The sequence below is a fragment of the Mobula hypostoma genome, chromosome 1 (assembly GCF_963921235.1).
Source record: "Mobula hypostoma chromosome 1, sMobHyp1.1, whole genome shotgun sequence".
NCBI classification, from domain to species: domain Eukaryota; kingdom Metazoa; phylum Chordata; class Chondrichthyes; order Myliobatiformes; family Myliobatidae; genus Mobula; species Mobula hypostoma.
Window position 1 is genome coordinate 158,782,551 of NC_086097.1, and position 27,914 is coordinate 158,810,464.

Genomic DNA, 27,914 nt, shown 5'->3' on the forward strand with positions numbered 1-27,914 from the left:
CCTCTTCCTAGAGATGCTGCCTGGCCTGCTGTGTTCACCAGCAACTTTGATGTGTGTTGTGGCATTCTCCCTAGTCGGCCTGTCCACATACGGTGACAGGAATCCGTCCTGGACACGCTTAACAAACTCTGCCCCATCTAAACCCTTGGAACTAATCAGGTGCCAATCAATATTAGGGAAGTTAAAGTCATCCATGATAACTACCCTGTTATGTTTGCACCTTTCCAAAATCTGCATCCCAATCTGCTTCTCTGTATCTCTGCTGCTATCAGGGGGCCTATAGAATACCCCCAGTAGAGTAACTGCTCTCTTCCTGTTCCTGACTTCCACCCATACTGACTCAAAAGAGGAACCTGCTACATTACCCACCCTTTCTGTAGCTGTAATAGTATCCCTGACCAGTAATGCCACCCCTCTTCCCCTTTTTCCGCCCTCTCTATCCCTTTTAAAGCACTGAAATCCAGGAATTATTGAGAATCCATTCCTGCCCTGGTGCCAGCCAAGTGTCTGTAATGGCCACTACATCATAATTCCATGTACGTATCCAAGCTCTAAATCCATTAATGCAGAAAACCTCAGTAAGATACTCCATCATCTCGAAAGAGAGAAACCTAGAGAGTTACCATTGGGGCACAGGACTAGGCCATACAGCCTCCCCTCTCTAGCAGCAGAGTATCCGACCAACGATAAGAAGGCAGACAGTCAGTCCTTGCCCTCTTCATTTGCCTCAATGTTTCTATCTCCCTCGTCGCTTGAATCGGCGAAATAGAGTCCTGCAGCCCAACCTCCTCATCTTGAGGCTCACACGTGCTGCCTCCGGGAATGCTCTTGGAAACGGCAAAGCATTGAATCACCCAAATGATCTCCAAACTGCAAATTGCAGGCTCCAACAGTTCCAGAAGCACACTCAAGATGAAAAACAGACAGAAAAGAAGTGAAATAAATAGTTAAGTGGTCTATCCAGAAGATGTTGACCGAGGAGACATTATATGCGGGTGCCATCTTGACCTGAAGACTTGTGTTGTTTGCATTAACACGATGGATGTGCTGGGGGCCACCTGCAAGTGTCACCACATATCTGGCATCAACATAGCATGCCCACAATGTTCAACAGAACAATACAAGCAGCAGCAACAACAGCAAAACAAAACAACAGGACAGCAGTAAAACAAATCCCATACCCACCCTCCCACTCATGGATAACAGACAGGCCTCCAACTCCAAGTCAAGCCACCTCCAATCCTTGGCTCCACTCTCTCAGACTCGCTGACATTGGACCTCCAGTTTCCAGTCCTGGGCCCGGATCCATGGATTCACAGAGTTGCAGCTATTGGGCCTCTACTCTCTGGACAAATCGACCCAGGGGTTTCAACATTCGGGCATCTAGCTCCAGACTTGCCAACTTCAGTCTTTGATCTTCAGGAATCTGCCCTTGGACTTGCTCTGGATTTTGACCCTCAACCTGGCCTGCCTGAGTTCACCAACCTCGGGTTATCGGCCACAGAACTCTCCAATTATGGGCTTGACCTTCCAGTCTTGACTTCCAAACTTGCAGTCTTCCAATCCCAGTGACCTGGGGTGGGGGTGGGGTGTGAGTCACTGGGATTTGTGTCTCCCGCCTGTACAGACCTCTGATCTGGGACCTGGGGGTTGCTCGTCTCCTCACCTGCCGGCTTGACCTCCGCAATTACTGACCTGTGACCAGGGATTCTGAATGCCAACTCCTGCCCTGACTCTTTATTTACTGTCCCTGGCTACTAACTTTCCCTCATCCTGTTCCTAAACTCTAACCTGACCCCTAACTCTCCACACTGTTCCAAAAACCATTGCTGTGAATGAAAATTTTCTACCTTTGCTCACATCCCTCAAATTTAGGGAAAGCAAGTTATGGATATTTGAAAGCATAACAAAAGTCTTATGTTGTGGATTCCCAAAATTTTTAATCAAGTAGTTCTGTATCAATATTAATGAAGTTACTGGCCATAATGATACATGGTAGTAAGAACAAATGACTGGAAAAGAAGAAAGAAAATTGGAGAAAAATTCAATAAATCTCAAAACCTTCTTTTGAGTTTTTTTATTGAATTGTTGTAAACAGAATTGGGGTGGATCACATTCTTTCTTCCATTATTCTAAAGCTGCATCAAGTGCAGGATTGGCTGATATTTAAGATTTGTTTGTGCCCTGCCTGTCTTATAGGTTACACTACATTTATAAATGCAAGAGATTCTGCAGATGTTGGAAATCCTGAGCAACATGCACATAGTACTGAAGGACCTTAGCAGATCAGGTAGGACTTAGGGAAATTAATAAATAGTCAACATTTTGGGCTGAGACCCTTCTTCAGGACACTATGTTTATATTGAATATACACTCATTGGCCACTTTTTTAAGTACATCCTGTAGTAGTTCGTAGTCTACTGTGGCTGTAGTACATTCACTGAAAGGTTCAATGTGTTTGTTCAGAAATGCTCTTTTGCAACCACTGTTGCACAATTTCCTATTTGAGTTACCATCACCTGTCAGCTTGAACCAGTCTGGCTATTTTCTTTGACATCTCTCCTTAATAAGGCATTTTCACCCACAGAACTGCCGCTCACTAATTTTTTGTTGTTTTTTTGCATCATTCCCTGTAAACTCTAGAGACTGTTGTGCATGAAAACCACAGGAGATCAACAGCTTCTGTGATGCTCCAACCAGCCTATCTGGCACCAACAAGCATTTCACATTAAAGGTTCCTCAATCACATTTCTTCCCCTTTTGGATGTTTGGTCAGAACAACAAGCTAAACCTCTTGGCCATGCTTACATGCTTTTCTGCCTTGAGTTACTACCATGTGATTGGTGGATTAGATACTTGCATTAATGAACATGTGTGCCTACTGTGTAAGTAGCCACTCTCATCATATCAAATTGGACTTTAATTGAAGATTGCCTGTATAGGTTGATGACATTCCTAATCTTCTCTGTATCGTTCCAATTTTAGTATATGTGCTGCCGAAGTGAGCACGATGACATTCCTAAGTGTTCTTGATTAGATGTGGTCTGGTTCTTTGTTAATTATTTTTAGTAATCTTATCAAATGTTAGCTAATCATCTAAATCAATTACAGGAAAATTTTATGAAGGTCAACTTTGTTATAATTTATTAATGTTTTATTTTGCTCCATACTTACAATTTGATTATATAGTTGAGCATTCGAATGGTTAAAGTTATTTGCATAATGTGTTTCTCAGTACGTTGTAATTCTGAATAGATAGAAGAGTGGCAGTCTCTGTCAATGTGAAATCATTACATTGAAGTACATTACAGATTGCCAAAATACCAGAGAATCCATATTCATCTGCAAGCAACTTTGCCAATGTCAAAGTTTGTGTTCAGTCAATAATTATGATTAGTTGTTGTGATTTATTAATACACAATGAGTTTGTTGGCTGCCTTTGTATCAGGATATCTACTAGGGTGTTCACGAGCCAGTTGACCCTGGTGAAAAGATGGGCCCCTGTTTGGTATACTCATTGATTGACATCTGCATCTAAGAACATTTAAGAAGAGGGCAGATTTGTTGATTGACTGGAACTGTTTATAATGGAGAGCCTGTGGTCAAAGGTTTCCTCTTACAGATTTATTCCGGCGTCTCACAGCCAGTCTTCAGTTGTAAACTGGCGAGTGAAGCATCAAGATTTTGGGTCTTAAAGTTTGGGCTAGTCTACTGTTAGGTAATGGACAAAAGTGTTTACCACAATAAAACTTCTGTTTGAATCCCTTTTAACGTCAGTGACTCAATTACCAAATAAAACAGCCATAATCTGGGAAATACTATAAAGTAAAAAAAGAAAATCAAAGTGCAAAGAATAGTGTTGATTTATAGGTCTATAAGAAACACAACAATGACACAGAAAAATAAAAAGGAGACATTTAAAGATACAGACAGAAAAATAAATAGGAACATTTAAAATGGGTATCAAAATAAGTAAAAAAAATGCAAACAGTAATTCTGCAGATGCTGGAAATTCAAGCAACACACATCAAAGTTGCTGCAGCAGCATCTCTAGGAAAAGGTACAGTCGACATTTCAGGCCGAGACCCTTCGTCAGGACTAACTGAAGGAAGAGTTAGTAAGAGATTTGAAAGTGGGATGGGGAGGGGGAGATCCAAAATGATAGGAGAAGACAGGATTGGGAGGGATGGAGCCAAGAGCTGGACAGGTGATTGGCAAAGGGGATATGAAAGGGCTCATATGAAGACAGCTTATCCACTGATGTCTACTATAAGCCTACTGACTCTCACAGCTATCTGGACTATTCCTCTTCTCACCCTGTCTCTTGCAAAACTGCCATCTCCTTCTCGCAATTCCTCCGTCTCCGCCGCATCTGCTCTCAGGATGAGGCTTTTCATTCCAGGACAAGGGAGATGTCCTCCTTTTTTAAAGAAAGGGGCTTCCCTTCCTCCACTATCAACTCTGCTCTCAAACGCATCTCCCCCATTTCACGTACATCTGCTCCCACTCCATCCTCCCGCTACCCCACTAGGAATAGGGTTCCCCTGGTCCTCACCTACCACCCCACCAGCCTCCGGGTCCAACATATTATTCTCCGTAACTTCCGCCACCTCCAACAGAATCCCACCACTAAGCACATCTTTCCCTCCCCCCACTCTGCTTTCTGCAGGGATCGCTCCCTACGCGACTCCCTTGTCCATTCGTCCCCCCCATCCCTTCCCACTGATCTCCCTCCTGGCACTTATCCTTGTAAGTGGAACAAGTGCTACACATGCCCTTACACTTCCTCCCTTACCACCATTCAGGGCCCCAGACAGTCCTTCCAGGTGAGGCGACACTTCACCTGTGAGTCGGCTGGGGTGATATACTGCGTCCGGTGCTCCCGATGTGGCCTTCTATATATTGGCGAGACCCGACGCAGACTGGGAGACCGCTTTGCTGAACACCTACGCTCTGTCCGCCAGAGAAAGCAGGATCTCCCAGTGGCCACACATTTTAATTCCACATCCCATTCCCATTCTGACATGTCTATCCACGGCCTCCTCTACTGTAAAGATGAAGCCACAGTCAGGTTGGAGGAACAACACCTTATATTCCGTCTGGGTAGCCTCCAACCTGATGGCATGAACATCGACTTCTCTAACTTCCGCTAATGCCCCACCTCCCCCTCATACCCCATCCATTATTTATTTTTATACACACATTCTTTCTCTCACTCTCTTTTTTCTCCCTCTGTCCCTCTGACTATACCCCTTGCCCATCCTCTGGGTTCCCCCGCCCCATCTTTCTCCCGGGACCTCCTGTCCCATGATCCTCTCATATTCCTTTTGCCAATCACCTGTCCAGCTCTTGGCTCCATCCCTCCCCCTCCTGTCTTCTCCTATCATTTTGGATCTCCCCCTCCCCCTCCCACTTTCAAATCTCTTACTAACTCTTCCTTCAATTAGTCCTGACGAGGGGTCTCAGCCTGAAACGTCGACTGTACCTCTTCCTAGAGACGCTGCCTGGCCTGCTGCGTTCACCAGCAACTTTGATGTGTGTTGCATAAGTAAAAAAAAGTGTTTTGACAATGTCAAACCAATGAAAATTCCAAAGAAAATAAGGGAATGCAGATATGCTATATTGTAGCTTGATGATGGTCTGCACAATCAACAAAGATGTTAATAGAAGCTTAAAAAGAGAATGAAACAAAAAATTGTCGCTGAATACAAAATCTGCAGAATCAGGTAAGTTCCAAGCCAAGATGAGAAAATTTCAGATGATTTTACAGAATTTCTAGAATATTGTTGATTCAAGATGTAACTCAATTATTTTAGAATGTTAGGAGACAGTAACTGAGAAATTATAGGTCTATAATTCTAACATTTGTTGTGGAAAATTTATTGGAATATATAATTAAGCATGTTATTATCGAGCACAGTAATATCTAACAATCATTAAAGAAAGCCTACATGGCTCTTTAAAGGATAGGCCATACCTCATATAATTAATTTAAATTTTGATTAAGTAACTGAAGTCTTAGACAGGTGGAATGTTTATGGGTGCAGATTTTGTGGGCTTACAGATGACATTTAATAAGATTCCTCCTGGGAAGCATTAGGTAAAATTGAAGCTCATTAAATTGGTTCTGAGTTACTGCCTTGTTTACAAAATTGCATTCTGGGAAGTGAGTTTTTGATGAGGGTCAAAATAATTAATATATAATTTAATTGAAAGTAAGTAACTGCTGGTGTCATATAAGGATCTGACCTTGAGCTTCAACCTTTTTTTACAGTACTACTAAAGGAGCTGTACATTTAAGTGAATTGTTGACAGAAAAGTTGGTAAATAGTATAAGTGTAAGCAGTATAAAATAGTATTAATAAATAACATGAATGGTGGATCTCAAAACTGCACATGACTATTAATATTGGGCTAAAAGAGAATGGGTTTGCATATTCCAAAATTGTGAAAAAAATTAGATGTATTCTGTTACACAGATCCCTGAAATGTAGTAGACTTACACAAGTAAAAATCTAAATGGTTAACAGTTGGTGATATACTTTTAAGCATGAAACATGCTTGCTCAGAAGTGTAGTGAGATTCTGTGAAATAGATGTCAAGCTTTGTCCTAATGCCAAATCAGGTGTCTGCAAAGAAGTCATGGAATAGAGACGCAAACAACAGGAATTCTGCAGATGCTGGAAATTCAAGCAACATACATCAGTCCTGACGAAGCGTCTCGGCCTGAAACGTCGACTGTGCCTCTTCCTATAGATGCTGCCTGGCCTGCTGCGTTCACCAGCAACTTTGATGTGTGTTGATGGAATAGAGACCATCATTTTTAAGACATCATACTTCTTCCAGGGTGAATTGTAAGCTTGGATTTAGATCCGCCTTGCCCAATTAAGACAGAGAATAGGGGCAGAAGGTAATTATTCTGGTTAATGGTCTATGACAATTGTGTTCCACGAGGATTGGTGCTGGGACTTCTGTTGTTTGTGATATATATCAATGATTTGGACGAAAAGGTAGATGGATGGATTAGCAAGTTTACAGGCATCACTAAAATTGGTGGCGTTGTGGACAGTGTAAAGGCCTATTAAACTATACAGAGGGGTACAGATCAGTTACAGACATGGGCAGAAAAGTGGCAGACGGAGTTAAATCCGGGCAAGAGTGAGGTGTTGCACTTTGAGAGGTAAGGCGAAAAAATAAAGTATATAGTTAATAGTGGACCTCATTAGGTATGAGGTATGGAAGGATCCTGGACTCCAGGACCGTAGTTCACTGAAAGTGGTTACGCAAGTGGACAAGGTAATAAGGAGGGGTATGGCATGCATGACTTTATTAATAGAGATCTTGAATATAAGAATAAGGAAGTCTTGCTGTAGCTAAATAAAACTTTAGTCAGAATGTACTTTGAGTATTCCTCGCAGTTCTGTTTGCCCTTTTATAGGAAGGATATGGAGACTGTAGAGAAGGAACAGAAGAGGTTTATCATGTTGCTGCTTGGATTAGAGGGTATAGGCATTAAGGAAAGTTTGGACAAATTTGTGTTGGTTTCCCTAGAGTGTCGGAGGCTAAGGGAAGACCTTGTAGAGGTGTGTTTTAAATAAATGAAAGGAGGCATAGATATAGAAGACAGAATCTTTGTTCCAAGGTAGAAATGTCAAACAGAAGAAGACATGCTTTTAAAGTTATAGGGGGAAAGTTTAAACATGACAAGAGTGGCAAGTTTTTTTTTGTGCAGAGAATGGTAGGTGTCTGGAATGGGTTATGAGGAATAGTAGTGAAATGAGGCAGTCTTGGGGCATTTAAAATGATTTTAAAATTGACACATGAATATGAAGGGACTAGAGGGATATGGATGTTAGCTGAAGGATGATAATTAGTATAAACTGGCATCAAGATCATCACAATGTTGTGGGCTGAATGATTAGTCCTGTTCTGTGTTCTATAATCATGCTGTATTCCCTTGAAATAATGCTTTGGCATATTTCATAAAGCCATAAAGTTATACAGTACAGAAACAGGCTGTTTGGCCTAACTGATCCTGGCTGACCTGAACCTTCCCTATCCACATATCTGCCTAAATGTTTCTAAGACACTATAATTGCACCCACATCTATCATTCTGCATACCTACCACCTTCTGTGTGAAACAGTTGTCCCTCAGGTCCCTTTTAAACCTTTCCAGTCTCATCTTAAATCTCTGCCCTCTACTTTTAGATTCCCCTGCCCTGCAAGAAAAGATTGTGACCATTTACCTAATCTATACGCCTCATGATTGTGTACACATCTGTAAAGTTATCATCAGCCTCCTATGGCCCAGGGATAAAAGATCTAGGCCATCCAGTCTCTCCTTCATCTCAAGCCATTCAGTCCTGGTAACATTATGAATCTTGTCTGTATAATCTTTCTAGCTAAGTGACAGCCTTTCTTGAACTAAGCAGTTGGAACTGCATACAATACTCTGTGTTATCTCACCACTATCTTGTACAGGTGTAACATGAGATCACAACTCTTGTACTTAGTGCCGCAATCTAAAGGCAACTGGGCCAAATTCTTTATTCTCACTACTTCACCTACGCTTGTTGCTAATTTCAGGGAACTAGGTTTCTGTAATCCTAGTTCTTTGTTTTAAGGTACTCTCTGGGGCCCTCGAAGTCCTGCCCTGGTTTAACTTAACAAATTGCAATACTTTGCAGTTGTCTGAGTTAATCTGCCATTCCTTAGCCCACTTTCTCAGTTTGCATAGATCCTGCTGCAGCCTTCTTAACTTTCCACTATACAACCAATTTTGATGTCATTAGCCAACCTACTAACCACGCCAACAACAAGTAGTTGATGAACAATATTGGACCCAGCAATCAAGAAGATAGGAGCCCCTCTGCCATTCAGTATCATTATGCACGATCTGCGATGGCTTCATTTCCTCGTCTGTGCCCTCAGTCTTTCAAAGAAATTCTAGCTTCTCCCTTAAGTACTTATGATATACAACCATTCAGCACCCTGGTTCGAATATATGCAAAGCACTATGTTTAGTCCGGCTGTGGAATTTTGGAAATGAAATCTTGGTCTTGTTTGGAATGAGTTGAAAGATTCACAAGGATTGAGCCATGGTTAGATTATGTGGTAGTTTTGATTTTGAATTTTTTGTATACCTAAATTGATTTAAATGGGGTGTTTTAGAAATCGATAGATTGATGTTGCTATTTTCATATGGGAATCTAGACGAAAACAACTAAAAAATGAAAGTTAGTGTTGTATTATGGATGAAACAGTCAAGGAGAGTCTTCTTAGTGGTAAAATGCAAGCTTTCTCTACCAAAAGGTTAATAATTAATACTGCACACAAAATGCTGGAGGAACTCAGCAGGCCAGGCAGCATCTATGGAAAAAAGTTAAGAGTTGACCTTTTGGGCCGAGACCTTCATCAGGTCTGGAGAAAAAAGATGAGAAGTCAGAGTAAAAAGCTGAGGAGAAAGGAGGAAGAAATTCAAGGTGATAGGTGAAACTGGGTGCGGGGGTGGGGGTGGGGGAAGAGGTGAGGAAAAGAGCTGGGAAGTCAATTGGTGAAAGAGATAAATAGCTGGAGAAGAGGAATCTGATAGCAGAAGACAGAAGGACAAGGAAGAAAGGGAAGTGGCAGGAGCACCAGAGAGAGGTGATGGGCATGTAAGGAGATATGGTGAGACATGGGAATAGGAAATGGGCGAAGGGTGGGGGGCATTTCTGGAAATCTGAGGATTCAATGTTCATTCCATCAGGTTGAAAGCTACCCAAACGGAATATAAGATGTTGTTTCTTCAACCTGAGTGTGGCATCATTGCGGCAGTAATGGAGGCCATGGACTGACGTGATGGAATGGGAATGGGAAGTGGAATTGGAATGGCGAAGCAGTTTCCTAATCTACGTTGAGTCTCACCGATGTACAGGAGGGTGCATGGTATACAGTAGCTGACCTCCAAACGACTCACAAGTGAAGTGTTGCCTCACCTGGAAGAACTGTTTGAGGACCTGAATGGTAGTGATGGAGGAAGTGTAGAGGCAGATGTAGCACTTGTTTCACTCGCAAGGATAAGTGCCAGGAAGGAGATCAGAGAAGAGCAACAAATGGACAAAGGAGTCGCGTAGGGAGCGATCCCTGCAGAAATCAGAAAGTGAGGGGCGGGGGTGTTGGGGAAAGATGAGCTTAGTGTTGGGATCCTGTTGGAGATGGAGGAAATACAGAGAGTTATGTGCTGGACATGGAGGCTGGTGGGATGGTAGGTGAGGACAAGAGGAACCCTTTCAGTGGCGGGAATATTGAGTGAGGACAGACTTACGCAAAATGAATGAGATGCGGTTGAGGACAGGGTTGATGGTGGAGGAAGGGAAGCCCTTTTCTTTGAAGAAGGAGGACATCTCCTTAGTTCTGGAATAAAAAGCCTCATCCTGAGAGCAAATGTGTCAGAGACAGAGGAAGTGAGAGAAGGGGATGGTATTTTTACAAGTACTAGGGTGGGAAGAGGTATAGTCCAGCTAGCTGTGAGAGTTCGTGGGTTTATAAAAGACATCGGTAGAGAAACTGAGCCAGAGATAGAGACAGAGAAATCGAGAAAGGGGAGGGACGTGTCAGAAATGGACTAGGTAAATTTGAGGGCAGGGTGAAAGATGGAGACAAATTTGATGAAGTCGACGAGCTCCGCATAGTCAGGAAGCAGCACCAATGCAATTGTCAATGTCAATGTATCAGTGTAGGCCTGGAACATAGGCTGTTCTACATAGCCGACAAAAAGGCAGGCACACCTGAGACCCATGCAAATGCCCATAGCTACACCTTTTGTTTGAAGCAAGTGAGAGGAGCCAAAGGAGAAATTATTGAGAATGAGGACAAGTTCTGCCAGACGGTGGAGAGTGGTGGTGGAAGGGAACTGGTTGAGTCTGGTGTCCAGAAAGAAATGGACAGCTTTGAGGCCTTCCTGGTGGGGGATGGAAGTGTATAGGGAACAATTAATAATTTTGTTTGAAAATACCAGATGTTTACAGGCCAATCAAATATCAAGGTATGAAACAAAGGAAAATCAGTGGAATTGAAATGAATATATGATTCATTGGCAAACCACACAGAGAGGTTAATGACCTAGTTATGTTCCTGGGCAACAATTAGATAATTTGTTCCAGTACACCAGACATGAGGAGGCAGAGTCATTACAATCATGCAAGTAGGCTGCTGCCCTGAGATCATCCTTAAACTGCAAATGGATGTTAAATTCAGTCCATCTTTATGGAATATAATCCTTAAGTGTAGTATATGCTTCAACTTCTGCATTCCGTTTCCTAGAGTGCATGTACCTGACTGGGTTTAAACACATTTAAAACACTCTTGGCCACCTGAGGTTCCGAAGGACTGGAGGATGGATAATGTTGTTCCGTTGTTTAAGATAGGCTGTAAGAATAAGCCAGGAAATTGTAGGGTCGATGAGCCTGACATCAGTGGTGGATAAGTTATTGGAAGGGATCCCAGGGAATGGATATTTAAGTATTTGGATAGACAGGAACTAATTAGGAATAGTGAACATGGCTTTGTTTGTGGTAGGTTTTGTCTAACTAATCTTAAACAGTTTTTCGAGGAAGTTATTAGGAAAGTTGATGAAGGCAAGGCAGTGGACGCTGTCTACATGGTCTTTAGCAAGGCTTTTGACAAAGTCCCGCGTGGGAGGTTGATCAAGAAGGTTCAGTGGCTTGGCATTCAAGGTAAGGTAGTGAATTGGATTCGATGTTGGCTTTGCAGGAGAAGCCATAGAGTGGTAGTAAGAGGTTGCTTCACTGACTGGAGGCCTGTGACTAGTGGTGTACTGCAGGGATGGGTGCTAGGTCCGCAGTTGTTTGTCATCTATATTGATGATCTGGATGATAATGTGGTAAACTGGATCAGCAAATTTGCGGATAACACGAAGATTGGGGGTGTAGTGGATAGCGAGGAAGACCATCAGAGCTTGCGGTGGGATCTGGACCAGCTGGAAATGGAGGTGGAATTTAATGCAGACAATTGTGAGGTGTGGCACTTTGGGAGGATTTACACAGTGAATAGTCAGGCTTTGAGGAGTACAATCGAACAGACACATAATTCCTGGGAATACAGACACATAATTCCTTCATCACAGGTATATAGGGTTGTAAAGAAAGCCTTTGGCACATTGACCTTCATAAACCAAAGTATTGATTACAGAAGTTGGGTTATGCTGGAATTGAATAAGACACTGGTGAGGCCTAACTTGGAGTATCATATGCAGTTTTGGTCACCTACCTATGGGAAAGATGTAAACAAGGTTGAAAGAGTGCAGAGAAAATTTACAAGGATGTTGCCAAGACTTGAGGAGCTGAATTATAGGGAAAGATTGAACAGGTTAGGACTTTATTCCCTGGAGTGTAGAAGATTGAGGGGAGATTTGATAGAGGTGTACAAAATTATAAGGGGTATAGATAGGGTAAATGCAAACAGATTTGTTTTAACTGTGGTTGGATGAGACTAGACTGGAAGTCATGGGTTAAAGGTGAAATGTTTAAGAGGAACATAAGGGAGAACTCCTTCACTCAGAGGGTGGTGAGAGTGTGGAATAAGCTGCCAGTGAAAGTGGTGAATGTGGGATAGATTTTAACATTTAAGAGAAGTTTGGATAAGCAACTGGATAGGAGGGGTGTGGAGGGCTGTGGTCCTGGTACTTGTCGATGGGATAACACATATTAATAGTTCAGCATGGATTGGTTAGGCCAAAGGGCCTATTTCTGTGCTGTTATGTTCTATGACTCTCTGAAAAATCAAGTTTCAAAGGTACATTTAATATCAGAGAAATGTATACAATATACATCCCGAAATTATTCTTCTTCGCAACCATCAACGAAAACAGAGGAATGCCCCAAAGAATGAATGACAGTTATATGTTAGAACCACAAAGCACCCCCTCCCAACTCCCCCTTCCCATGCATAAGCAGCAGCAAAGCAACGATCCCACCCCCCCCACCAGCAAAAACACATCGGTGCCCCCCACCGAGTACTCAAGCATGCACCAAAGCATCAATAAAGACATAGACTTGCCGTACCCCAAAGACTACTCGTTCACCCGGTAGTATGACATACCACAGGCTCTCTCTCTCTCTCCCTAATAAGGGAAAAAGAGGTGTTTTTGTTTCACAGTGAGAGGGGAGACATAACAAACAACTCACTGATTTACGAAGTTAAAAGTCCATTACGACACTTTTTCCGAGCTCTGTGCCCAAAGAACTCGGGTCTCTGGGCACACATTCAGCAGCCAGCTTGCTGCTTTTCATCTTCCGTCTTCCACGACACACCAATTCCCTGCAGAGGCACCGATCATGAGTCTGCCCGCTTCCAGAGCCACAAAATCAACAGAAATCTGAAGGCGTGCTAATCTTCTAGGTTGCGTCCTTGGTATCTCGAATAATGGCCATTCATGAGACCCCGAGAGTGGGTCCCATTCCCACAAAGAACTGAAGTCAGCGTCTTCAAAAGAACCCTGAACAGGAAAAATAAAGATATTAAAGATAGGAATAGAGCTGTTTCTGAAGATACAAGCAAAGGAGTCACTGTGAGGCGCCATTAGCTCCTTAGCTCCATAACTCAGTAACAACATTCATGAGTACTGCTGGCTAACTGTTGTATTCCATGTAAGCTGCTATAACATCTGAAATACTACAGAGACTTGGTCAATCTTTGATATTTCCGGTGTTTCAATAAACTCAGTCAGGGTATCTGACAGCCTAGTAAAGGAGCAGGGTACTAATAAACATTTTTCTTTCATTTATCGACAACTGACAAGATCATCCCAAACTAAATTTCATTTGACAGGGTGGTGGTGAGTCACTGCCTTGAACTGCTGCACTCTCTTGTATTTAAACCCAGCAAAGATAGAGTTACAGCATCATAAAACACTGAAATTTATTCTCTCTCATCACATGCCAACATTCTGTTTTCTATCTAAACCAATTACATTTTCCTCCATTAGGTCCACATCCTCCTATACCCGGCCAAGTCTGTATTTGATTCCACCACCTCCTCTGCAGCATGATCCAGGTATCAACCAGTCTCTATGCAAAAAAACAGATTCTCCCTCCTATCAGTCATCTGAACCCCATGTTTTTGATGCTCCTGTGATGGAGGAGATGAAGGAGCAGTGATAGCTTTCCAATCCACGATAGCGTGTGAGTTAGAAAGGACGTTAGAGAAGATGCACCTGCTCCCCTTTACTTTCCAGGTGATTGCAATGGGAAGGTTGGAGGGTGTTGGTGAGTTGCTGCAATTACTTTTGTGGGTGCAGCTATGGTGGAAGGGGTGAATCAAGAGCTTTTTTTTTTCTTGGAGCTTTATCCTGCAGTCTCTGAAAATTGTTTAAGTTCCCTTGAAAATGTTCAGAGTAAGTCAAGAAGTTTGCCCAGTACCCCCAAAATGGACTTAAGCAAATAAGCAACCATTCATTTTCTTCCTATGGACCTGCAATATTTCCAGTTCACTCTCATCGTCCATTTCATCCATAGGGATCCAACTTTACTCAAGGATATCAAAAAACGTTTAAATAACATATAATTCTCTGGTTAAGATTTCTACTGCTTGGTTGTGAGATATTTTTATTTAGCAGTTTTCTGCAAAAGGAATGTGTCTTGTTAATAAGAATGTTTTGGCTTCAGCTAAATTTTATGGAGCCATGTTGTCCAACTTAGGAATCTTATGTCAGCCAGTCAGGATTGTCTTGATATGTGTGGTAGCTTTCTGCCAGTGAGATGCGATGGCAAATTTAAGAGGGCTGGGCTGGATCAGATTTCTGAAGGACAGTAGTCTGGTTTGATATCTTTTGGTGCAGGAGTGGGGGTGCTGCAGACTGCTGTTCAAAGGAGAGACCCAATTGTAAGGAGTATTTTATGCTGATGAACGGCTCCAATGAGGAAGGGCCAATACTCCTGAGAGAGCCAATTTGTTTGAAATGGTCTTCGAGGGAAACTCAGACTGTGGAAGGTGCCTTCTTGCAGACTGTGGGTTCAACACATAAGGAAAGCAATACACCTGACTACTCCAGAAATGAGCTGCAACGTTCATGTGCACATTTAGACTGATTTAACTGTACTGGGTTCTTCTAATTTTCTTTTTCTATAACTATACGTTAAAGTTGGAAATTTGGTAAGTATGCAGGTTTTTTTGTAACTTTATGCTGCTATATGTTATCTCTTAATTTTCTGATGAACAATATCTTTGCATAGAGCAACACTTACACAGCATTCACTACTATTGAACGTTATGTAATGAGCATTCTAACTTTCCTGCTCGGTTAAACGCAAATCATACCCACCCTAGATATTTATTGCTGATGAAAGGTGGCCTTCTCACTGCTGAGTCACATGGCTGTTAGCAGAGCCATGTGAACTAACGAGTTCAGTAATGAGCCAAGTTTGTATACAAGCCCTGGTAACAGGGTTGCAAATGTAATCGGCATAAAAAGATAGAATGAAACCCAAAATATCTGGTATATTCTCTTCTCCAAACTACCATGAGTTTATTTTTCCATGAATGTTATTCATTGAGAGAGCTTTCTGATTGCACTTCAGTTGACTCATTGTTGGAATTATTCTTGTTCCTAGGCATATTGTGTTTGTCCAGCTAAGTGGCACTACTAACAGTGATTCACTTGACAAGATTCATTGCCAAGCCAGTAAGAGTGAGCCCTTTTCAGGCACTTACTAATTTTCAGCTGCACAAGATCCAACTCTGCTGATTGCATGGGAAATCACCCCTGAATTACCAGTGCTGACTCTGCTGGCAACCCGGGATGAATACTTGATGTAGGCTGCAGGAAAATTTCAGGAGTTGGCGCTGTGAAATTCTACATTTCAAAATCAAGTGTGATATTTTGTACAATTAGTAGACACAGATGTATCGTCGTAAATCGTTCAGTGGGAGATTGTGTTATCACTCTCTCTACCAGCTCAAACATTTTAATGATAAAGGAAACAATTCAACTGATGAAAGTGTTCTGATGAAGGGTTTTTGGCCCAAAACAGCAACTGATGATTCATTTCCATTGATGCTGCCTGATTTGCTGAGTTCCTCCAGCATTTTGTCTGTGTATTTCTCTGGATTTCCAGCATCTGCAGAATCTCTTGTGTTTATGAATTAAACTCTTCCTGCTTGTTTTGAGATTAATTCCAACAATTTACAGATCTGATATATTGCTTTGCTCCCAAATGAATTCCTTTTTCCTAACTTTCTTCCATGGATTATTTTTTTGAATAATGCTAGCTGTTTAGCACCACCCGTCAGATGTTGCACTAGCTGTGCCTCATTCTGTTACATATAGATCTCTGTGCCACACTTGCTGCACTGGATCGGTTTGGGCTGTTGCATCCCTGAATCCCCAAATGCTGGATGCTATAAACAATCATGCATGTTACCGTCAATGCACAACTAATGAAAGTAAGAACTTCCCAATAGGAATGACAAAACCAAGAAAAGAAAATAAAAACTTCAGTGGATAAAAGTAGAAAGAAATGAGAGAATAATCAAAGAAAATATGTTGTCTTTACCCTTCAACTAATCAATTCTTGAACCGACAGACAAAACCCTAAACACTCCAGTTTAGCAACACTATGAACACACTGATCACTTTGCATTGAAGTGGACATCTTTTACTCTGTTTTTTTCTTGTAAAAATTATGTTAATTTATTTAAAATTTTTGTTTTCCTTTTGAATATTGCTTATATGAAGCTATGTGCCTGTGATGTTTCTGCTGTTAAGTTTTTCATTATACCTGTGCATAATGTACTTGTGTGTGTGACGATAAACTTGACTTTGATGTTGACAAACAGAATAAGCCACAAGGTGTTTCATCATGAGCCAATAAGATGAAAACCTTTTGTCACATACAGCAAACATGTGTGTTAGAATCATAGAAAAGCACAGCACAGAAGACCCTTCTGCCCATCTAGTCTGTGCCGAGCAACTTAAGTTGCCTACTTCCATCGACCTGCACCAGGATCATAGCCCTCCATACCACTACCATCCATGTACCTATCCAAGTTCCTCATAAATGTTGAAATCGAGCTCGCATGCACCACTTGCACTGGCAGCTCGTTCCACACTCTCATGACTCTCTGAGTGAAGAAATTTTCCTCATTTTCCCCTTAAACTTCTCACCTTTCACCCTAAGCCCATGACCTCTAGTTGTAGTCTCACCCAACCTCAGTGGAAAAAGCCTGCTTGTATTTCCCTTGTCTATACCCCTCATTGTAGTGTACTTCATAAATCTGCCTCACTCCTCTGGGCCTCGAGTGCATAGATTCCCAAAAAAAAACAGTTTATGGACCCATGCTTACCTTGGCCCCATGCCCAATTCTTCTGATTATTCTCTTTTCTTCAACAACATTGTTAATGGTAACTGTGTCAAGTGGCCTTTCTCCAGTGTAGAGCACCAAGAGTGAGAAAGCTTGGGTTTGTAGCTCATTAAACAAAAATGTAGACATTGCCCATCCACTTTTGAGCAATGGTAGCCAATATGAATGGAAACCTGTATAGCTGTCTTCTTCCTTGTGGGTTGATCTAGCCAGCATAACTTAGTCAGTGCCAGAAAGGCAGAGCAATTACACCAACTGAACTACAGAGGGAGTGCTTGCACTCTTGACATGGAGCTCATTATTCCTCCTGGAATAAAACATCTGGCACAGGCATTAACTTGTACAGCACTAGTTGCTTCAGCAGTGGACAATTAAAGATTTACTTACCATGGAAGAAAACACAATACAGACTGTTTTGGTGCTTTTTCATACTTAACTACTTCCTAGCATGAGTCACTGTTGTGCTTTTGACGCATTTTCAGTATCAGATGTACAAAATGACATTATATCTCTTGCAATAATGATTTTCAAGTTTCCTTCAGAATAACTTATTACTGGCAATTTCTGTGACAAATAGACTTCAGTAGTGCACACTGAGCTGGGACCAAGCTACAATTCCATTGTGGCACAGCAGCATAATGGTTGGCATAACACTTTACAGTACCAGCAATCCAGGCTCAATTCCCACTATTTTCTGTAAGGAGTTTTCACACTCACCCTATGACTGTATGGGTTTCCTCCACCACTCTCTTTTCATCCCAAATTCGACAAACGTACTGGTTGTAGGTTAATTGGTCATTGTAAATTGTCCCATGATTAGGCTAGGCTTAAATCGAAGGTTATGGTGTTGTGGCTCAAAGGGGCACAAGGGCCTATTCCAGGCTGTACCTCAATAGATAAATACATTAAATAATTCCTCTTTGTCCTTTGGACACCTATCTCACCTGCTAAAAGTCACGCCAGTATCCAGTCCCCCTCATCGGCCCTGTCAACGGTACAGTCCCTGATCTAACCTGACAACTTTCAACTACATCAGGCAGTTCACTGGTGGCCCCTGGCCCAGTTAGGTTCAAGGACTCCAATCCTTGTTATTTACCGGATCCCTAGAACTTAATTGATCTCTGACCCCAGGCTTCGAGCGGGGTTCACAACAGCTCCTTTCACCTCTGATCATTTCAGTATATGCTGTCTGTGAAAAATGGACATGATTAGAGTCACCCTAATGAATTACTGAATTCACACTACAGTCTTAGTTAGGGAAAAAATGGAAAACAGAGGTTTGTTGTTTAACTCTTCATGTAATAAACAGGAAGGTATTAAGTTACACATATGATAAACAGAGTTAATTATGCATTTTTGCTGTTTTAAGCTTAGAGTGGCATTGAAGGTGTTTAAAGATATTAAGACCATAAGACAAAGGAGCAGAATTAGGCCATTCAGCAAATCAAGTCTGTTCCGCCATTTCATCATGGCTGATCCTGGATCCCACTCAACCCCATACATCTGCATTCTCACCATATCCTTTGATCCCCTGACTGACCAGGAAACTCAACTTCCACCTTAAAAAAAACCACGGACTTGGCCTCCACTGTGGTCTGTGGCAGAGCATTCCACAGATTCATTACTCTCTGGCTGAAAAAAGTTCCTCCTTACCTCTGTTCTAAAAGGTCACCCCTCAATTTTGAGGCTGTGCCCTCTAGTTTTGGATAACTCCACCATAGAAAGCATCCTGTCCACATCCACCCTATCTAGTTGTTTCAATATTTGGTAAGTTTCAAATGAGATCCCCCCACATTCTTCTAATTTCCAGTGAGTACAGGTCCAAAGCTGCCAAACGCTCCTCATATGTTAAACCCTTCATTCCCGGAATCATCCTCATAAACCTCCTCTGGACTCTCTCCAATGACAACACATCCCTTCTGAGATGTGGGGCCCAAAACTGCTGACGATACTCCAACTACGGCCTGACTAATGTCTCATAAAGGTTCAGCATTATCTCCTTATTTTTATATTCTATTCCCCTTGATATAAATGCCAACATTGCATTTGCCTTCTTTACCACAGTCTCAACCTGTAAATTAACCTTCTAGGAGTCTTACACGAGGATTCCTAAGTCCTTCTGCACCTCTGATGTTTGAAGCTTCTCCCCATTTAGATAATAGTCTACACTATTGTTGCTTTTACCAAAATGCATTATCATACATTTTGCAACACTGTATCACTAATGGCTAATGGGAATCTGCCAGTTTTTGCCCATTCTTCCAATTTGTCAAAGTCCTGCTGCAATCACATTGCTTCCTCAGCAATACCTACCCCACCACTTATCTTCATATCATCCACAAATTTTGTCACAAAGCCATCAATTCCATTATCCAAATCATTGACAAGTAATGTGAAAAGTAGTGATCCCTGAGGAACACAACTAGACACTGGCAGCCAACCAGAAAAGGCCTCCTTTGTTCCTACGCGGTGCCTCCTGCCTGTCGGCCATTCTTCTATCCATGCCAGTATCCTTTCTGTAATGTCGTAGTATTTTATCTTGTTAAGCAGCCTCATGTTTGGCTCCTTATCAAATGCCTTCTGAAAATCCAAGTAAATGACGTCCACTGATTCCCCTTTGTCCACCCTGCTTGTTAATTCCTCAAAGAACTCGAACTGATTTGTCAGGCAAGATTTCCCTTCACAGAAACTATGATAACTTTGACTTATTTTATCATTGGTCTTCGAGTACCCCAAAACCTCATCCTTAATAATAGACTTCAACACTTTCCCAACCACTAAGGTTAGGCTAACTGGGCTATAATTTCCTTTTTTTTTGCCTTTCTCCCTTCTTAAAGAGTGGAGCAACATTTGCAATCTTCCAGTCCTCCAGGAATTAAGTGGTTCTTGAAAGATCATGACCAATTCATCAGTTATTTCTCTCAGCACTCTGAGATGTAGTCATCTGGTCCATGGTTTTTCAGTTTGCCTAGCACTTTTTCCCTTGTAATAGCAATGACACTCTCTCCTGCTCCTTGGCACTCACGGACTTCTGGTACACTGCTAGTGTCTTCCACAGTGAAGACTGATGCAAAGTACCCATTAAATTCATCTGCCATTTCTTTGTTCCCCATTACTACCTCACCAGCATCATTTTCCAGTTGTCCAAATACTGTATCAACTCCCTTTTACTCTTTATATAACTGAAAAAACATCTAGTATCCTGTTTTATGTTACTAGCTAGTATTTCACCTTTTCCCTTCTTATAGCCTTTTTTAGTAGCCTTTTTTAGATTTTAAAAGCTTCCCAATCATCCAACTTTCCACTCACTTTTGCTACCAAATTTGCCTTTTCCTTGGCTTTTATGCAGTCCTTAACTTCCCTTGTCAGCCACAGTTGCCTACCCCTGCCATTTGAGAACTACTTTTTTTGTGGGACGTATCTATCCTGCGTCTTGTGAACAATTCCCAAAAACTTCAACCATCTCTGCACTGCCGTCATCCCCGCCAGTATCCTCCTCCAACCCACCTGATCAAAATCCTCTCTCATGCCTCTGTAATTCCCTTTATATAATCAAGTCAAACTATGAAATGTCACCATCTATTTCAGACATATACTTTGAGTAGCAAATGCTTCACGTCACCCACCTTAGCTGGAGTAGTAAAACTGGCAGGTTTTACAAGTGCAGATATTGTGAGGGGATTGGCGTCGAGTTTTGGAGCAGAATCTGAAGCAGCTACAGAGGTTCTGTAGCAAAATAAAATGAACTGCTGGAGGAAGCCACTGTGTCGGGCAGCACCCATGGAGGGGAATGTGCAGTCGATGTTTCTGGTAAAGACCTTCATCTGAACTGACCCACTGAATAGCTTCTTTTGTTTTCAATCCAGATTACAGCATCTGTATTCTCTTGTGCATACAGGGAGTCTGCAGTTCATTTTATTTGCCATTAACCTACAGCAGGGGATAACTTCAAGTTGGAAATTAATCTACCAGTATTTTCAGAGATATGGGAGGAAATGGAGTTTTTTGCTTTTTTTTCACTGACTAAAATAATTCATTTCCAGCCTTGGATCGGCTGGCACCTTCAATCAGTTTGTTGAAGCAAATAATCACCATTGTGACTACTGGTGTTCCACAGGGATCTGTACTGGACCTCTGCCGTTTCTGATGTATATAAATGACCTGGATCATATTGTACATTGGTGGGTTAGTGAGTTTTCAGATATTACAAAGATTCATGGTGGTGTGGATAGCACAGAAGACTGGCAAAGGATATAGTGGATTATAGATCATTTGCAGATATGGGTGGTGAAATGGCAGATAGAGTTTAACCTGGCCAAATGTGAACTGTTGCACTTGTTAAGTCAAATATAAAGAGAAATACACTGTTAAGGGCAAGACCCTTAGCAGTGTTGATGAGCAGAGGGATTTTGGGTTCTAAGTTCATAACTCTCTGAAAGTGGCTACACAGGTTGATAGGATGGTTAACAAGGCAGATGGAATGCTTGCCTTTACTAGTCGAGGCATAGAGTCACCCCAGACTCTGGGGAGGATGCAGAAGAGGTTTACCAGGATGTTGTCTGGATTAGAGGGCATGTGCTATAACGAGAGTTTGGACAAACTTGGGTTGTTTTCTCTGGAATGCAGAGACTGAGGGGAGATCTGATAAAGGTTTATGGGATTGTGAGAGGTATAGATAGAGCAGACAGATAGTATCTTTTTCTGAAATTTGGTATGTCTAATACCAGTGGACATGCACTTAAAGTAAGAGGGGGTACGTTCAAAGGAGCAGTGAGGGGCAAGTATTTTACATAGAGAGTAGTGGTGCCTGGAATGTGCTGCCTGGAGGTGTGGTGGATTTAGATACTTTAGGGACTTTTAAGGGATGCCTAGATAGGCACAAGAATGTGAGGGAAATGGTAGGATATGACCATTGTATAGACAGAAGGGATAAGTTTATTTGGCCATTTGATCATTAATTTAATTGGTTTGGCACAACATTGTGGACCAAAAGGCCTGTCCCTGTGCTGTACTGTTCTAAGTTCTATGTCCTGTGTTCTAAATGAGAGATTGAGTGTGCGGAGCCTAATATTCAGTTCTTGCCATAAGTAAGTCTGATTTATACGCCCATGACTTATGGAACTATACCATTAAATCTACTAGATAATTGTCTTATTGAACAGAAGACACTCAGAATCCTCATGGAGATATTCATCACTGTGATTCTTGAGAAACCAGTCATGTTAAATGTGAAATCACAACTGTCAATGAATCCTGACAAAGGGTCTCGGCATGAAACGTTGACTGCACCTCTTCCTAGAGATGCTGCCTGGCCTGCTGCGTTCACCAGCAACTTTGATGTGTGTTGCTTGAATTTCTAGCATCTGCAGAATTCCTGTTGTTTGTCAATAAATTCATTTTGTTCATAAATAATACAATGTATGCTGCGTGGAAGTTTTAGCTTGTCAATTTGGCAGTCTTAACAGTATCTGTTGCATGGTTCTATCTGTATTTATGTTTAAAACTTCGATATTTAATGGAATTCTCCTTATTGCAGATTGCCGAGAATCCCTTTACAGAAGTTAGTGATGAAGATGAGTTCCTTGGCAGAGGCCACAGTAAATGGCAGGCCACAGCTGAACCTTCAGATCGTGGGCAGGCCCAGAGCCAGGCTTTCCTTTCAGAGGTCACAGAGGATGAAGTTGAATCGATAAAACAACGAGAGGAGGCATTATTGCAGATTGAGGTAAGATATTGCAAGTGGGACCATTGATCATCACTGGTGATTGCAAGGTTTAGATTTATTGATTGATGTACCTGTGTCTAATGTCAGTCTGAACAATTAATAGGAAGAGGACATGGGTTGTTGCACTAGCATTTAACCATTTCTGCTTGGTGGGTACTGTATTTCATGAATGACAGCATTACCTAAAGTAATTTCCTCAATTCCAGTCAGTATAATTCCAATTCTGATTTTAATCAGCTCTTCTGAGTGATTAGCAAATGTTCCTATAGATCTCTACTTGCAATTTTAACTCTGGCCTGAATGGAATAGTAATTGTGCCTTTGTCTAATCTGAAAATTTAGTGAGAAGGTCTGAATCATTTATGTCTCTCCTCCCCTTCCCAACATTAAGACCCATCTGAAAGCTCCCCTTAATAACTTGCCTCCTACTGCAAATTGTTTCTTTGGTGATACAGCCTCCTAACCTAACCAGGCCTCTCTTCAAACCCGTCTGGCTTTACAGCCAGTTGAATCCCCCCAGTGTTTTGGCTGGTGATATCACACTTTTAAAAGCATCTGCATTTCCTACTGTCCATTTCAGGCATGTTTGTCGCTCACTCCTTTCCCTGACAACCTGAATAATTTCACCAGTTTAAACAGCCCCTTCAGTTTATGGTTTACTATGTAAATCCCTTGTCACTTCAGGCTGAATCAAATATAAATAGCAACTGTGTACATGAATAGCTCCCTCTTGGAAATTCAAACCATACATATCATTCTTGCCAATTTTCCCAAGTATATTCTGTGCATTCAAGGCCCTTATACAGGAACAGGATTTATCTGGAGAGCTGACACCAGAAATAAGAATGCAAGGCTACATGTTCTACTGCACAGAGAGCATGTCATTGATTACTTGCACAAGGACCAAACACGGGCAAATAGGACTAATTCTCACTCAGTGACAGCAAAATATAGGAGCTGATTATCAACTACAGGAGGAAGAAGCCAGCGGGCCATGAGCTAGTCCTCTTTAAGGGATTAGAGGCAGAGAGGGTCAGCATGGACCAGATGAGTGAAGGGCCTGTTTCAGTGTTGTATGATTCTGAGTCTAAGAACACAATAAAGTCTGCAGATGCTGGAAATCCAAGGCAACACACACACAATGCTGGAGGAACTCATCCCAGGCAGCATCTATGGAAAAGAGTAAACTGTCAACGTTTTGGCCTGAGACCCTTCATCAGGACTGCAAAGAGCTGATGAAGGTTCTTGGCCCAAAAAGTCAATTGCTTGCTCTTTTCCACAGATGCTGCCTAGCCTGCTGAGTTTCTCTAGCATTTTATGTGTGTTGCTCTATAAGTCTAAGTATGGTTTTAAGCAATTTGCTTAGTGTTCATTCCAATACCCATATCCCTGCAGATGTCTTTCAGGCACCAGTCTTTTGTTCTGTTTTCTGTCAGCTCTGACTCTATCAACCTATTTTTCCCTTCCCTGATGCCTCTCCATCCTTCAATGCCCTTAACCCCACATTCAGTACCTCTACCACCCTGCATGTGATGTACAGTAAACCTGTGTTCATTCACTGACTTTGCAATGCTATCCAAGGGTTTTCTATTGATCGTGACACTGTGGACTTTGTGAATGATGAAATTTGGCTGTCAGTGACCTCGCACAATGCAATATCTAGTGCCAGTATAATACATCTTAAGGCACAAAAATATTTCTGGGGCATATAGCTCTTTCCATGTATTTATCAAGATTTCAGGGTTCAGTATCAGGTTCACTGAATACAAAACTTGAATCAGGCAGAAATTAAGCTGAAGTGTCTAGGTTCACGATGAACATTTGCTGTCAGCTATTTAAATATCATTTCTGATCTTTTGTGCTTCAGCTGCAAAGCTTTGACAATAATCAGAGTAGACACACTGAGTTCCTTTAGTCTGCAGTACATGGTCTAAGCATGATTACAATGTCACCGCACGGAGCGGAGATAGTTCTCCCCTAAATATCCTTGACAACAGCCTGGTTAAGTATAAGGAGAACATCATTATATCTTTGCTTCTTTAGTGTGCAGTGCTTTTTGAAGTTTAATGTCATTCTTGTGTTGCCAGCTTTCTTTCTCTCAAAGGTTTAGTGAACATTTATTGTCAAAGTGTATATATAGCATACAACCCTGAGGTGCTTCTTCCCACAGACAGCAAAAAAACAAAGTAACACTATGGAACACATTCAAAGAAAACATCAAACACCCTACACTGGAGGGAGATTGGATGGAAAAACTTGATAAGATATTTTATTGCACCCTCTCAGAAATCCCATTGTGATAGTAACCTCCCTGTTTGCTGGAGAAATTGTGGAAATCAAAATGCAAACTATTATCATATTTTCTGGGATTGCCCCATTATCATAGACTATTGGAGTGGGACACACAATGCCCTACAAGACATTTTTAAATGTGAAATACCCTTAGAAAATAAGACCATATATTTTGGGTATGTACCTCAAGAATGGTTGAAAAGAGATAAATATTTAATGAATATACTGCTGGTGGCTGGTAAAAAGACACTTACCAGGAAATGGTTATCACAGGAGAGCCAAAATTTAAATGCATAGATGGAAATTACAATGGACATTTACAAAATGGAGAAGATAATGGAATCTGTTAATCATAAGCTGGAACAATTTGATTCATACTGGGAAAAATGGTTCAATTACATAACACCTCATAGGCCTAAATTTATTCTCACAAATCAATGAATATGTTGTAAAAAGAAGATCACTCCCCACTTGTACGTAGTTTTCTCCTTTTGCTTGTTCTTTCTTTTCCCCTCTTTTCTATAGGTGTATACCACAGATAAATATTATGTGAAGATTCATGGCAAATATGATTATATGATATATATGTACAATATCTGAAATACATCTGATGGAAATGTTTGTTTGATGATGAACTTCAATAAAAAATAAATTACAAGGAAAAGAGAATAAATCACGTAAATAACAAAATACGAGCACAAAACACACAAAACATAAAACATTGAAACGCAGAGTCCATAAATCAGTCTAGAATATTCAGTTTAGTGCAGTTCAGTTCTATTTTTTATTGACTGCAGTCCATAGTGCCGGCCCACCCTGATTAAAATCACACAAAATAACAAAAATAAAGGAGAAACCAGAAACCAGAAACACATATAACATGAACTGCAGAGTCCAATTCACAAACCACATCAATTAAACCTTGCCCAAAACCAAAGACTCCAGCACCATGCTCCGGCAGCAGCGGATGAAAGGGAAAGAGAGATCGATGAAACGCAGGCACCATCCTCCGGCAGCCAAGAGCAAGAGGGAGAGAGAGAGACCGGTCGCATGCAGGCAGACAGCCCTGAATACCTGCTTGCCTTCCATTCTCATCCTAATTGCTTTCAATCTTGCTCGACACTTTGATTGGCTAGAAATGTCGTCAATCATGGGCTCCAAATTTCTTGGTCTCCAGGGGCCAAACCACACCGAACTCCCTTGCAGATAACAAAGCACTAGAGTGCTCAATCGGCCTGAAAACACACCATAAAAATGTAAATCACCGGTTTCAATCGATGCAGCTTAGTAGTAGAGTCATATCTGAAAGAAAAAGCAGTATAAATAGTAGTTTCATGAAGGATGTCATCGATGTTCACATCATACGCTGGTGCCATCTTCTTCATATCTCTTTTAAGCATTAAGCTAAGCCACCACCTGCAACCTTTGATCACATCTGTCAATGGTCATACCATTGTTAATTTCTTAAGCAGAGAACTGAACTCAGGTTGATCAGTAATTTTAACCTTAATAGTTGTGGTCCCTTGCCAATGGTTGTTGCATTTTGCAATATTATAATGGTTACTGATTTTTAAAAGTATCCCTCTGACGGTGGATGCTTCCGTAAAGCATGTTGCATATCTAGTGTTACATGCTCAAGGAGATCGTTTTGTGAGAATGATATAATGGTCTTTTGAAGGTCACCTGATGTGATTTTCCTGCCAATGTGAGGTCACGTGATGACATGTGCCCCCGTGACTATATAAGGGTCAACTCAGGTGACGCAGTAGGTTATTGAGTTTGTAGATTTCCAGGTAGAATGTGTTGTGCCTCCGTTTCTGTTGCGTGTTTGTTTTTGGGATGCAGTTTCATTTTTAAAACGGAAGGTGCGTTCTCTTACAAGATATGGCATTTGGACTGGAAATTTGTGGCTGGAAGTGCCAACTTACTCAATTCCGACAGTTTTGAAGGGAGAGTGAAGAATTCATCGAAGTGAAGGATCGAGAGAAGTCGGCATCGTTTGGGCAGTTTGATAAAGGATCGACCTTATTGAGTCTTCGTTGAAGAGAAGCTGCATTAAGATAATTCTTGCAATAGCGCAATGAGTTCATGCACAAAGGCTCTCTCTCTAAAAGGAATTTAAGGTCAGTTGATTTAAACTGTTCATTTTCGGCATTGGGAATCTTGTGGACAGAACCGGCAGTAAAAGTGCATCTGTGAAGAAATCCTTCTCCAGAGAAGTCTCTCCCAATTGAATGTGTAAAACTGTTGGACTTTTGAAGTTATTGCTTTAAGAACTATAGCTGACTGTATCACTTCAAGAACTGTTTTCGCATTTAACGCTTTAAGAACCAGAGCTGAGTGGAGTTGATGAACGACTGCGTACCTGTTTAACCTCCGGTTAAAGTTTTCCTTTGTGTTTTTTTTTCCCTTATCGCTTATATGTGTTTAATAAATGTTTGGTTGTTTTCATAAAACCTGTCTCGATTAATATTCATTGTTGCCGGTTACATAACACTAGATCTTTACATATTCTACTAAATGTTCCTGTGATCT

General features: G+C 41.4%; 1 protein-coding gene across 7 annotated transcripts in view; it reads left to right on the forward strand.

The window, feature by feature from the left end:
- tsnare1 (T-SNARE Domain Containing 1) overlaps nt 1–27,914 on the forward strand; it is a 1,025,035-nt gene that overhangs the window by 649,888 nt on the left and 347,233 nt on the right. For all 7 annotated transcript variants that reach the window (XM_063040571.1, XM_063040581.1, XM_063040628.1 and 4 more), the window contains one exon: nt 22,900–23,088. In XM_063040571.1, coding sequence (XP_062896641.1) covers nt 22,900–23,088 — 189 coding nt within the window. The remainder of the gene's footprint in view (nt 1–22,899; nt 23,089–27,914) is intronic.